The sequence below is a fragment of the Bufo gargarizans genome, chromosome 3 (genome assembly GCF_014858855.1).
Source record: "Bufo gargarizans isolate SCDJY-AF-19 chromosome 3, ASM1485885v1, whole genome shotgun sequence".
Lineage (NCBI taxonomy): Eukaryota > Metazoa > Chordata > Amphibia > Anura > Bufonidae > Bufo > Bufo gargarizans.
Window position 1 is genome coordinate 454,883,399 of NC_058082.1, and position 14,689 is coordinate 454,898,087.

The following is a 14,689-nucleotide window of genomic DNA, read 5'->3' on the forward strand; positions in this document are numbered from 1 at the left end:
ATTGTCTTGTGTAATATTTATATTTCAATAGGAAATGCAGGACTGACTGACTACAATGAGGTACAAGACCTGTATGAATCCATCATGGTTCTCCAGATCCAACTTGCACACCTTTCTGCTTGGGTTTACTTTCGTTGGCCTTGGATCAAGCCGTGTCCTTTTGGTGAAGTTCTCCGCTAATGAGGGTGAGTTGACTCTTGACTTGGTGCATTGCAGTGAACACCTATGTTTTACCTTAACTGTTTTGCCCAAGCTCTGCTCAGGTTTTGAGAAGAGGCACTAACAGTTCAGCTTGAGCAGAGATTGGGCAGCAGGGGGATAGGGGAGGCCTGCTTTAACCCCTCTTATCTCAGGCTTGGTAACAGCTAGAGATACAGTCCTAATCAAAAGTTCAAGACCACTTAAAAAATAGCAAAAAAATCATATTTAGCATGGCTGGATCTTAACAAGGTTCCAAGTAGAGCTTCAACATGCAACAAGAAGAAATGGGAGTGAGACCAAACATTTTTTGAGCATTCAATTTAATGAAAACAAATTTCACATACAGAAATCCAACTTCCAAACATGAACTCAGTAATGAGTAGCTCGGCCGTTATTGCTTATCACTCCAAAATTTGTTTCGGCATGCTTGATGCAAGCGTTTCCATGAGGTAAGTGGGAACATTTCTCCAAGTGGTGAAGACGACCGCACGAAGGCCATCTACTGTCTGGAACTGTTGTCCATTTTTGTAAACTTGCCTTGCCATCCATCCCCAAAGGTTCTCAATTGGATTTAGATCAGGGGAACACGCAGGATGGGCCAAAAGAGTGATATTATTCTCCTGGAAGAAGTCCCTTGTCCTGCGGGCATTGTGTACTGTAGAGTTGTCCTGTTGAAAAACCCAGTCGTTACCACACAGATGAGGGCCCTCAGTCATGAGCAATGCTCTCTATAACATCTGGACATAGTCAGCGGCCGTTTGACGCCCCTGCACTTCCTGAAGCTCCATTGTTCCACTGAAGGAAAAAGCACCCCAGGTCTCAGGTGGGATCTGCTTGTCATGCCATTAACGTTGGAAACTATCAGGACCATCAAGGTTAAAAAAAAAATTCTCATCCGAGAATAAACTTTCTTCCACCTTTGAATGTCCCAATGTTTGGTGCTCTGTTGCAAAGTCCAACGAGCAGTTCTGTGGCGTTCAAGGAGACGAGGTCTTTAAAGACGTTTTTTGTTTTTGAAGCCCTTCAGTCTCAGATGCCGTCTGATGGTTATGGGGCTGCAGTCAGCACCAGTAAGGGCCTTAATTTGGGTCGAGGATTGTCCAGTGTCTTGACGGACAGCCAATTGGATCCTCCGGCTCAGTGCTGATGAAATTTTTTTGGGTCTTCCACTTGACTTTTAACATAGTACATAAAGCCGAAAAAAGACATTTGTCCATCCAGTTCGGCCTGTCATCCTGCAAGTTGATCCAGAGGAAGGCAAAAAAAACCTGTGAGGTAGAAGCCAATTTTCCTCACTTTAGGGGAATAAAAATTCCTTCCCGACTCCAATCAGGCAATCAGAATAACTCCCTGGATCAACGACCCCTCTCTAGTAGCTATAGCCTGTAATATTATTACGACTTTTTTGTTCCATAACCCTCAGGATCATTAAAAAAATTCCAAATAACTGTCTTACTGCGTCCCACCTCAGCAGCGATGGCGCGCTGTGAGAGACCCTGCTTATGCAGTTCAACAACCCGACCACGTTAAAAAAGGGAGAGTTTTTTTGCCTTTGCCATCACAACATGTTACTACCTGACAGAAAATGACAATGAATCCACATCTTTGCACAGATTTGGCCTTTTAAAGGCATGTGGTCCTAAAATTTGGATCAGCTGAAAAACGGCCTGTTTCAGTTAAATCGTTATTTTCAATTAATTGAATGCTCAAAAAATGTTTTGTCTCACTCTCATTTCTTCTTGTTGCATGTTGAAGCTCTACTTGGAACCTTGTTAAGATTCAACAATGTAAAATATGTTTTTTTTTTCTTTCCATTTTTCAAGTGGTCTTAGGCTACTTTCACACCTGCGTTTAGGTGCGGATCCGTCTGGTATCTGCACAGACAGATCCGCACCTATAATGCAAACGCTTAGATCCGTTCAGAACGGATCCGTTTGCATTACCATGAACAAAAATAAAAAAAAATAAAAAATATATATATTTTTTTTTGTTCATGATAATGCAAACGGATCCGTTTTGACTTTACATTGAAATCAATGGGTGACGGATCCGTTTGAAAATTGGGCCATATTGTGTCAACTTCAAACGGATCCGTCCCCATTGACTTACATTGTAAGTCTGGACGAATCCGTTTGCCTCCGCACGGCCAGGCGGACACCCGAATGCTGCAAGCAGCGTTCAGGTGTCCGCCTGCTGAGCGGAGGACAAACGGTGCCAGACTGATGCATTCTGAGCGGATCCGCATCCACTCAGAATGCATTAGGGCTGGACGGATCCGTTCGGGGCCGCTTGTGAAAGCCTTCAAACGGAACTCGCAAGCGGAGCCCCGAACGCTAGTGTGAAAGTAGCCTAAAACGTTTGATCAGGACTGTATGGGACTGGTCTTGTTTAAAAGCATAAGCTGTAAAACAAGACCAGAATCACAGCATGATCTCCACTACATTGAGAGATATAGCTGTTAGAAAACGCTCAGAAACCATACCAGCTGAAAGTGAAAGCGGGTTACAGTTGGTGCAGGAGGCACTGCAGCATACATTTTTGAAAACTTTACTGCTGACTGTGATAGACAATTGTCAGGATCCACAATGCATCACTGCTCGCTCTACGTGGGGCTGTGTGACGCCAGACAAGTCAGAGTACCCGTGCTATAACCCTTATTAGATCCACCTCAGCTCCCCCTCCACAACGCTCTGGTGGTTCCTCCTGTTTTATTTACTTCTCCTGCAGTGATAATGTCACGTCTGCCTGCTGTGACCACTTTAGGTCAATCACTGGCCTAAGATCTTGTGCTGAACATGAAAACATCAGAGCTGAGACCAGTAGTTGGCTGCAGTGGTCATATCGATGTATGGCACATCACCACTACAGCACATTAATCATAGACTGGAGCGGCTGGGGATCTACCAGATAAGTTATTGGTTATTATCGCCCGTAGACTGCAGAGAGGCAATGCCAGGGGGCACTGGTCTTCCAGGCTATGAGGGCCTTTATGTGACCATCTGTTGAGCTGCTCATTGACTTGGGCATCCTATAAGACTCCATAGTATAGTGATTTGCTGGCAGCTTGTATAAATGAGGCCTGGCATTCGCCTGATGAAGACAATATAGGTAAGTTCCTTTGACAGTACTATGTATAGTTGTAATGGACGTGAATGCTGATGCGTTCTTGGTGTACGATTTTGTGGCTCTGCAGTCGTCGTTTCCTTAGTAACTTTTCTCTGCTAACCTCAATGGTCGTGCTTTATTGTGCCGTCAGACAATGCGCATGCTGGCAATATGTTCACATTAACAACATGGATTTTTTTATTTATTTTTTGCTCTAATTGGCAGCCTCTTTGCAGGTATTTTTTTTTATAATATTTTTATTTTTTTGTGTGAAAGATCCTTAAAGGGATTATGCCATGACTGATGTAAAAAAATGAAAATCATACATCATGTATTACATGACAATCTATTTGTAACAAACCTAGAACCAGCCCTGAACCTCACATGTGTCCAGAGATCTCCACATTCACTGCTCCAATTGTTCTGCTAGATTCTCTTTAGCCTGAAAGCCCAGGGGGCATGTCCTTTCTGCTGCAGCTCTCCCCCTGTAACTGCCACAGCTTCTAACAGAACATATGGCTGGTGGCAGTTGAAGATTTAACCCCTTCCCGATCAGCGTCGTACTAGTATGACACTCGCCTGGTCACCACGGGGTGTCTGCTGTTTTGGAAATGTCAGTCACGGACATTTTAAATTTTAGATGCAGTGGTCAGTCCTGACCACTTCATCTGAGCATGTAAAATATCGTAAGCGCGCTCTTCTGGTGATGCTCCTGCTCCCCTGTGCGGCGATCGGAGGAGCTGGAGTTTATGTGCATCCGCCCCTGTCATAGTCAGTGACACTAGGATGCTGCACAGTGTTTCCTATGGAGCCCTTGCCTGTAATAGGGCTCCGTAGGAAACTAATGCATTAGGGTCTATGATTGCTTGTTATAGTTCCCTATGGGAACTATAAAAAAAAAATAATTTAAAATTAAAAAATAAAGAAATTAAGTTTAAAAAAAAAACATACTAATTCAAATCACCCCACTTTCTCCAAAATAAAAATAAAGGAACAAACAAATTAAAAAATAATACACATCATGGGTATCGCCATGTGTGAAAATGCCCATAGTATAAAAATATCCTCCCTGTACGGCAAACGGCGTAATGGAAAGAGCGTCGCTTCAATTTCTACAAATAAAATTAATTCAAAAGATCAAAAAGTCATGCACACTGAATGGTATCAATAAAAAGTTCAGATCGCCCCGCAAAAAATGAGCCCCTATACAGCTCCGTACACATAATTACAAAAAAGTTATAGGGGTCAAAATATGGCGACAAAAAAATAAAACTGATTCTTTCCTACTTTATTATTTTATCACTTTTAAAACGCAAGAAAAATTATACATATAAAGTATCGCCGGATTCGTACTGACTTGTAGAATGAAAAAAAATGGTCAGTTTTGTCGCACATTGAACATCGTAAATAAAAAAAAATATTAAAACTGCCGGAATTGCTATTTTTTTTTTTCTTTTTTCAATTTCACCCCATTTGGGTAGAAGAGGGTTAAAATAAGAACGTGCGACCAGCTCAGTGAGACGAACAAAAACTAAGGACAAGAATAAACCGCAGGTGGCACTAAATAAATACATTTTATTGATTAGCTCACTGGCTATACAAAATTTTTATTACATGCAATTATAAAAGTAGATCCAGGTGCTGGGTTGAAAAAAAAAAAAAGTTAAGAAAGTTGTAAAAAGAACATTCATTATTAAGAGGTGTGGTTTTTTTTTTTTTTTTTGATTATTTTTTTCCCCCTTTCAGTGGAACTGCATAAAAAAAAAATATTTTAGGGGATCTCTTTCCTTTCAGATTTATTGTCTGAGAGACCCAGATTATATAAAGGGTTGTCCAAGTCATATGTGGGCATCACTTTGTTTCTACCTGAAAAACGTTCTCTTTTAGGCTGGGTTCTCATGCTGTGGTTTTTACGATGGTTATTTGTTGTGTGGTTTTTATAGGGGAAACATGTTTTAAAGAAATCTGTGCAATCGGTAACCACCTTGTGGCACTGCAGCAGTTCACATTAAGGCCTCATGCACACGACCGTTGTGTGTTTTGCGGTTCGCGAATCCGCAAAACACAGATGGCATCCGTGTGCGTTCTGCAATTTGCGGAACGGCACGGACAGCCAATGATATGACTGCCTATTCTTGTCCGCAAAACGGACAAGAATAGGACAGGTTATATTTTTTTTGCAGACCACGGAACGGAGCAACGGATGTGGACAGCACACTGGAGTGCTGTCTGCATCTTTTGAGGCCCCATTGAAGTGAATTGGTCCGCATCCAAGTCGCAAAAACTGCGGCTCGGATGCGGACCAAAACAACGGTCGTATGCATGTAGCCTAAGGGCTCATACAGTCTCTGGCCTTGAGGCCGCTTTCACACAAGTGAGTTCAATGCATTGAACTTGCAGCGTCTGTCTGTAGAAGCTCCGGTCCTGACTTCCCTAGCAATGACTGGGTTGCATACAGTGTTGGGCTGGGGTGCCTAGGGACCACCAGTAAAATGTATTTTGGGGGCCCACCTTACGGATACATTTGAATATTACCTGCTCACACAGCAGCAAGATGCTACCAGATGATTAAATATGGGGGCCCCTGAAGCAAATTTGAGAAGGTAGGTCCAGGGGAAAAGAGGACACTGGCTAGCTTTCCTCTATACCTAGAAGTCCTCTCAGCTCTGACCGTGTCTATAACAGAAAACTAGGGCGTTTCTTTAATAATCTATCAGGTTTTTTATATGAACATAGGATAGTTGAGGTGCGGTACATTGTATATACAGTGCTTCCCATAATTATTCATACCACTGGCAAATTTTGACTTACGGGAAATTACAGGTGTCTCCCAAAAGATAATAAGATGATGTACAAGAGGCATTATTGTGGAAAAAAATACATTTCTCAGCTTTTATTTACATTTGAGCAAAAAATACAAGATGTTTCTCACTGTGGAAAATCTCAGAGGACATGGTCGGAAGCCAAAAGTGACACCTGTGCTGGCCAGGAGAATGGTTAGAGAGGTGAAAAAGAATCCAATGATCACCACCAAGGCCATCCTGGTGAATCTGGGCTCTGCTGGTGGCAATGTCTCAAGGCAGACAATCCAACGGACACTGCACAATGCAGACCAAGGAGGACGCCACTTCTCCAGATAAGGCACACAAAAGCTTGCTTGGCCTTTGCAAAAGCTCATCTGGACAAAGAAGAAGACTTCTGGTCTTCTGTATTATGGTCAGATGAAACAAAAATGTAATTGTTTGGTCACAATGATGTTTCCTTCATTTGACGTAAAAAAGAAGAAGCCTTCAACCCAAAGAACACCATCACCACTGTCAAACATGGTGGGAACCTAATGCTTTGGGGGTGTTTTTAAGCCAATGGACCAGGGAACCTAATCACAGTAAACGGCACCATGAAAAAAGAGCAATACATGAGGATTCTCAACGACAACATCAGGCAGTCTGCAGAGAAACTTGGCCTTGGGCACCAGTGGACATTTCAGCATGACAATGGCCCAAAACACACAGCAAAAGTGGTGAAAAAATGGTTAGCAGACAGCAACATTAACGTTTTGGAGTCCAGACTTGAATCCAATTGAGAATCTGTGGAGGGAGCTAAAGATCAGGGTGATGGCAAGAAGACCCTCCGACCTGAAATATTTGGCGCTCATTGCTAAAGATGAATGGGCATAAATACCTGTGGAGACATGCGAAAAAGTGGTCTGCAATTATAGGAAGCATTCGATTGCTGTAATAGCTAATAAAGGCTTTTCTATTGATTATTGAGAAGGGTATGAATAATTTTGGACTGGACACTTTTTGCTCAAATGTAAATAAAAGCTGAGAAATGTTTTTTTTTTCTTTGTTTTTTTCTTTGTTTTTTTTCTTCACAATAATGCCTCTTGTACATCGTCTTATTATCATTTGGGAGACACCTGTAATTTCCCGTAAAAAAAAAAAGATTTGCTGGTTGAATAAAAGTAAATAAGTCAAAATTTGCCTGGGGTATGAATAATTATGGGCAGCACTGTATGTAGTGCAGTAAGTCTACTGTGTTATGTGCCACTTGTGCAGGGGGTGGGAGACTAGGGGCCCACCTTGCTCAGGGGCCCACTGGGGTATTCACATATACCCCTGTGGGCCAATCCAAGCCTGGTCGCATAGCATGATATTGATTTGATACTATGTAACCCTTAGGCCTCTTTCACACAGGGCGTGAGTTTTTTTGCCCGGATAAGAGCCGGGTGCGTTGCGGGAAAATGCGCGATTTTTTTTCTGCGCAAGTGCAAAACATTGTCATGCGTTGCACTCGCGTGAGAAAAATCGCGCATGTTTGGTACCCAAACCCGAACTTCTTCATAGAAGTTCGGGCTTGGGATTGATGTTCTGTAGATTGTATTATTTTCCCTTATAACATGGTTATAAGGGAAAATAATAGCATTCTGAATACAGAATGCATAGTAAACCAGCGCTAGAGGGGTTAAAAAAATAATAATAATAATTTAACTCATCTTAGTCCACTTGATCGCGAAGCCCGGCATCTCCTTGTGTCTCCGCTGCTGATGAACAGGACCTGGGGTGAGCTGCTCCATTAAATACAGGTTAAGGACCTTCGATGACGTCACTCCGGTCATCACATGGTACGTCACATGATCTTTTACCATGGTGATTCACCATGGTAAAAGATCATGTGATGACCGGAGTGACGTCATCGAAGGTCCTTAAGCTCTATTTAATGGAGCAGCTCACCCCAGGTCCTGTTCATCAGCAGCGGAGACACAAGGAGATGCCAGCTTCGCGAGCAAGTGGACTAAGGTGAGTTAAAAAAAAATTTAACCCCTCTAGCGCTGGTTTACTATGCATTCTGTATTCAGAATGCTATTATTTTCCCTTATAACCATGTTATAAGGGAAAATAATAATGATCGGGTCTCCATCCCGATGGTCTCCTAGCAACCATGCGTGCAAATCGCACGGCATCCGTACTTGCTTGCGGATGCCATCCGATTTTCACACACCCCATTCACTTCTATGGGGCCTGCGTCACGTCAAAATCGGAAAATATAGAGCATGCTGCGATTTCAACTGAACGCACAAGTGATGCGTTAAAAACATCGCTCATGTGCACAGCCCCATAGAAATGAATGGGTCAGGATTTAGTGCGGGTGCCATACGTTCGCCGCACGGATCGCACCCGCACGGAAAACTCGCCCGTGTGAAAGGGGCCTTACAGTTCTGGAATGTATTGGATAACACTGACAGCATTATGTCAGTGTTATCCGATACTATATAACCCTTACTGTTCTGAAATGTTTCATAAATCAATATAATGCTATGAGACCCCGTCAGTGCTGGGAGGTCAGGACAGGAGCTTCCACAGACACATGCTGCGGGTTCAATGCTTCGAACTTGCTTGTGTGAAAGCGGCCTATGCCATTTTAACACTATTGGGGAGATTCATCAAAAGTGGTGAAAGGGCCCCAAGAACCAATCAGATTGATACTATCCTTTCATTTTCGCCACCCTATGTGTTGAGTGTAATTTCACGTGTGATGGCAACCTTATCCTCCATAGGTAATTCTACGCTAATGAATTGCTAATGGTCTAGTTTGCTCGGGCATGGAAGCACTGCTGTGTATGATGTCTATTTGTTTTTATAATTTCATAAGCAACTTTTGGTCCAAATTGTCTTGACTGTGCTCAATAGAGGACTCAATGCTGCGTTACTAGTTTTGAACTGTAGATGGCACTAGACACTTGGAGCTGTGTGTGTGTATGTACAGTATGGAGACATATATATTAGTTGCTTTGGTTTAACAATTCCTTCTGAAATAGTGGCTTTTCATCACTTGACTACTGGCTTGACAGGACAGACTCGCAGAAAGGACTGACCTATTTTTTTTTTGCCCTGAAATGCTTAGCGCGAGCACTTTCAGTTTAATGGTATAAGTGCATCTATATACCGGAGCAGGACTAACAACCTCCCTGGTCCCCAGGTCTTCCCTCAGGTTGTATGCATTCATATGCAGCTCCTACAAGAAGAGTAAATTTCTGCGTCAGTCTGTATCAGGGCTTGTAGACCGCAAACTGCGGACTAGTCAGGAAGCTGTATAGTAGACTTTAGGGACTGTAAGGGTATTATGGCGGTATAGTATGATAAGGCGCTGCTGAACTCTTAGATTATACTCTTTCAATAAGATCTTTGCGCCACTTTTTCTCGCATTCCTTGGTTTGGCCAATCTATACATAAATTTATACAAATAAACCGTTTCTTGCAGGTTTAACAGTCCGGCAGAAGAGTCACGCAACTCTTTTTGTAATGGTCAATGGTGTTGCAATGCATCCTACTACAATGTGACAGTCCCCCCCCCCCAAAAAAAAATCTGCAACACCATTAACTATCATTACAGAAAAGGTTGAGTAACTTTTCTGTGAAAAGAAGTTGCTCAACACGTGTAGCCGGACCTAAGCGATTTGGTAAAGTACCCAGCTGTGAAGATAAAGGCCCTTGTTGCCCGGCTATCGGCAATGTATACACTGCAACCTGGAATCCTCAATCCCCATAGGATGCAAGTTTGCAGCGTTCATGTGACCGCTCCTCCACAGAACGGTAACCGCATGTGCCCATACAGATTTGCTGGTGTTTGTGGATGCATCCAGTCACTGTTCAGCGCCCTCACAGCAGGGTACAGTGTTATATTGGCAGTGCTTGCTGTATGATATGTTATAGTTTGTCCTTTTTACAAATTTATGTACAGATTGTCCACCAGCTTTACTCCTCATCATTGTCTGTTCGTAATTTCCTGACTTGGCTTGTGATGTAGTATTTTTCATGTGTTCCACTGTCGTATATGTTCCCTAGCACAGCGTGGAAGGTCCTGAACAGGGGAACTCCTCTATTAACTCAGAACACTGTAAGGGGGTATTTTAATAAAGCAAGCAACCCCCCTCCAACAGATTTGTGCCCTCTGACACACATGTAGGAGCGGACTCAGGAGCTGAGCCTGCTCCAGATGCAGTCGGTCCAGTCCCAGCTGTTTAATCCCTTTTAGTTAATGCTGTAGTTTGCTTAGTGTCTTGGGTTCACTATGCTATCTGCAGATACGGTTTGGCCTTGGGATTTACTTTTCATAAGTTATATTGGCTCATTTTGTCTAGGGAGCAATCATTGGGAGAAATAAAATGGCCACCATCCTATTAGTACACACAGAACCTGTCCTAATCCCACAGGAGAACAAGTTGCTTCCTCGTCCACCTCTCTGCTCTACTTGTCAGGGGTTAGGATCCTAAATACAGTTTAATATGATCTTCATCTGAATCTCTGTAGGAATGCAGGTCATGAGGAGGCATGAAGTACAGAGAGGATGGACAGGGCAGAACGTGTGACTGTGGCAATGGAGACTACATACAAGTGCTGCTGCTCATTACCCACATCCCCACCTGCTCTCTGTACCTGTATTCAGCATAATAATCCCTGACAAGCAGAGAGAAGGTTGAGGCAGCTCTTTAGCTTAGAGTTGTGAAGTAACTTGTCTTCCTGTGGGATTAGGACAGGTTTTGTGTGTACTAATAGGATGGCGGCCATTTTATCCATATTTCTCCTAATGGTTGCTCCCCAGACAAAACGAGCCATTATAATAAATGAAAGGTACTTAGGAACATATCTATAATAAAGTAATATTTAAATATTTTTTTTCTTTTATTCCCAGAGAACCCTTTTAACCACTTCAGCCCCGCTAGGTGAAACCCCCTTCATGACCAGAGCACTTTTTACACTTCGGCACTACACTACTTTCACCGTTTATCGCTCGGTCATGCAACTTACCACCCAAATGAATTTTACCTCCTTTTCTTCTCACTAATAGAGCTTTCATTGGGTGGTATTTCATTGCTGCTGGCATTTTTACTTTTTTTGTTATTAATCAAAATGTAACGATTTTTTTGCAAAAAAATGACATTTTTCACTTTCAGCTGTAAAATTTTGCAAAAAAAACGACATCCATATATAAATTTTTCGCCAAATTTATTGTTCTACATGTCTTTGATAAAAAAAATGTTTGGGCAAAAAAAAAAATGGTTTGGGTAAAAGTTATAGCATTTACAAACTATGGTACAAAAATGTGAATTTCCGCTTTTTGAAACAGCTCTGACTTTCTGAGCACCTGTCATGATTCCTGAGGTTCTACAATGCTCAAACAGTAGAAACCCCCACAAATGACCCCATTTCGGAAAGTAGACACCCTAAGGTATTCCGTGAGGGGCATGGCGAGTTCCTAGAATTTTTTATTTTTTGTCACAAGTTAGCGGAAAATGATTTTTTTTTTTTTCTCTTTTTTCCTTACAAAGTCTCATATTCCACTAACTTGCGACAAAAAATTCTAGGAACTCGCCATGCCCCTCACGGAATACCTTGGGGTGTCTTCTTTCCAAAATGGGGTCACTTGTGGCGTAGTTATACTGCCCTGGCAATTTAGGGGCCCATATGTGTGAGAAGTACTTTGCAATCAAAATCTGTAAAAAATGACCGGTGAAATCCGAAAGGTGCACTTTGGAATATGTGCCCCTTTGCCCACCTTGGCAGCAAAAAAGTGTCACACATCTGGTATCGCCGTACTCAGGAGAAGTTGGGGAATGTGTTTTGGGGTGTCATTTTACATATACCCATGCTGGGTGAGAGAAATATCTTGGCAAAAGACAACTTTTCCCATTTTTTTTATACAAAGTTGGCATTTGACCAAGATATTTTTCTCACCCAGCATGGGTATATGTAAAATGACACCCCAAAACACATTCCCCAACTTCTCCTGAGTACGGCGATACCAGATGTGTCACACTTTTTTGCAGCCTAGATGCGCAAAGGGGCCCAAATTCCTTTTAGGAGGGCATTTTTAGACATTTGGATCCCAGACTTCTTCTCACGCTTTAGGGCCCCTAAAAAGCCAGGTCAGTATAAATACCCCACATGTGACCCCACTTTGGAAAGAAGACACCCCAAGGTAACCAATGAGGGGCCTGGCAAGTTCATAGAATTTTTTATTTTTTTTGCATAAGTTAGCGGAAATTGATTTTTTTTTTTTTTTTTTTTTTTCTCACAAAGTCTCACTTTCCGCTAAGGCTACTTTCACACTAGCGTTCGGGCGGATCCGTTCAGAACGGATCCGCCCATAATAATGCAGACGGAGGCTCCGTTCAGTACGGATCCGTCTGCATTATTTTAGCAAAAAAAAGCTAAGTGTGGAAATAGCCTGGGACGGATCCGGCCAGACTTTCAATGTAAAGTCAATGGGGGACGGATCCGCTTGAAGATTGAGCCACATTGTGGCATCTTCAAACGGATCCGTCCCCATTGACTTACATTGTAAGTCTGGACGGATCCGCACGCCTCCGCACGGCCAGGCGGACACCCGAACGCTGCAAGCAGCGTTCAGCTGTCCGCCTGTCCGTGCGGAGGCGAGCGGAGCGGAGGCTGAACGCCACCAGACTGATGCAGTCTGAGCGGATCCGCCTCCATTCAGACTGCATCAGGGGGACGGCTGCGTTCGGGTCCGCTCGTGAGCTCCTTCAAACGGAGCTCACGAACGGAATACCGAACGCTAGTGTGAAAGCAGCCTAACTTAGGACAAAAATTTAAATCTTTCATGGACTCAATATGCCCCTCAGCAAATACCTTGGGGTGTCTTCTTTCCAAAATGGGGTCAGTTGTGGGGTGTTTGTACTGCCCTGGCATTTGAGGGTCTCCGCAATCATTACATGTATGGCCAGCATTAGGAGTTTCTGCTATTCTCCTTATATTGAGCATACAGGTAATGAGATTTTTTTTTTCCGTTCAGCCTCTGGGCTGAAAGAAAAAAATGAACGGCACAGATTTCTTCATTCGCATCGATCAATGTGGATGAAAAAATCTCTGCCAAAAAAAAAAATGGAGGGGAAAGGCGTCTGCCAGGACATAGGAGCTCCGCCCTACATCCATACCCACTTAGCTCGTATGCCCTGGCAAACCAGATTTCTCCATTCGCATCAATCGATGTGGATGAATAAATCATTGCCGGGATTTTTTATATTTTTTTTATATATATATATATATATATATATATATATATATATATATATATATATATACAAAGTGCTTGCCAAAGCATAGGAACGCCGCCTCCTCCTCAGCTCGTATGCCTCGGCAAACGTATCTGTCACTGCAGAGGAGAAAATCCAGTCTTGCAGCGCCGCATACACTGACTTGCGTGTAATCTGACAGCAGCGCAATGCTTCTGTCAGAATGCACATCGGTGCTGCAGCTGGTCAATCGGTTGGTCCACCTGGAAGGTAAAAAAAGAAAAAAAAAAAAAGAAGACAAAACCAGGCCGCAACGCAATAATTTTATTAACTTTGCAACAGAACATGTAACTTTAACTGAACATTAACGTGTTTGCTTACTGGTGTGTTTTTTTTTTGTTTTGTTTTGTTTTTTTACCTTTATAGAACAAACCTCTCCTTCCCCATGGGTCAATGTGCAAAGCGCAAATCGCCCAAAGATGTGGCGAAGTGCGTTATGCACTTTGTCCCATGTGAAAGGAGACGTTTGCAGCAGCAGTGAGTGAATGGGCCCTAATAGCCCTGTGTGCCTGTCCTGGTGAGATGATCCCTATGCTAATAGTGTACCTGTGAGTGGTACTTCCGGAAACACTCTCCAAAGCATAGGGCAGGGTGGTCCGGACAGTCAGTACAGAAATAGCGGGTGTCACGCCTTATTCCACTCCTGCTACAGACACATCTTCTTTTTCGGGGTGACGGTTGGGTTGAGGTACCAGGAACGACATTGGGGAAATGTCGCTCGTGTAGACGGCTAACTACACTGGTGGTTGGGGCCACGGAACCTCCTGGATACAGGAGGTTCTCGATGATCTCTTCCTGAAATTTGAGGAAGGATCCAGTACTCCCAGCCTTACTGTAGAGAACAAAACTATTGTACAGAGCCAATTGAATTAAATATACAGACACCTTCTTATACCAGCGTCTGGTGCGTCGGGAAACTAAATACGGAGACAACATCTGGTCATTGAAGTCGACCCCTCCCATGTGGAGGTTATAGTCGTGGACTGAGAGGGGCTTTTCAATGACACGGGTTGCTCGCTCAATTTGTATTGTCGTGTCTGCGTGAATGGAGGAGAGCATGTAAACGTCACGCTTGTCTCTCCATTTCACCGCGAGCAGTTCTTCGTTACACAGTGCGGCCCTCTGCCCCCTTGCAAGACGGGTGGTAACGAGCCGTTGGGGGAAGCCCGCGCGACTAGTTCGCGCGGTACCACAGGCGCCAATCCGTTCTAGAAACAAATGCCTAAAGAGGGCCACACTTGTGTAGAAATTGTCCACATAAAGATAGTACCCCTTGCCGAATAAGGGTGA

At 43.2% G+C, this 14,689-nt stretch overlaps 1 protein-coding gene across 2 annotated transcripts in view; it reads left to right on the forward strand.

The window, feature by feature from the left end:
• Positions 1-14,689, forward strand: part of SLC35A5 (solute carrier family 35 member A5) — a 34,051-nt gene that overhangs the window by 5,742 nt on the left and 13,620 nt on the right. For both annotated transcript variants that reach the window (XM_044283583.1, XM_044283582.1), the window contains exon 2: positions 32-185. In XM_044283583.1, the coding sequence (XP_044139518.1) occupies positions 56-185 (130 nt within the window). In that variant the 5' untranslated portion in view covers positions 32-55. The remainder of the gene's footprint in view (positions 1-31; positions 186-14,689) is intronic.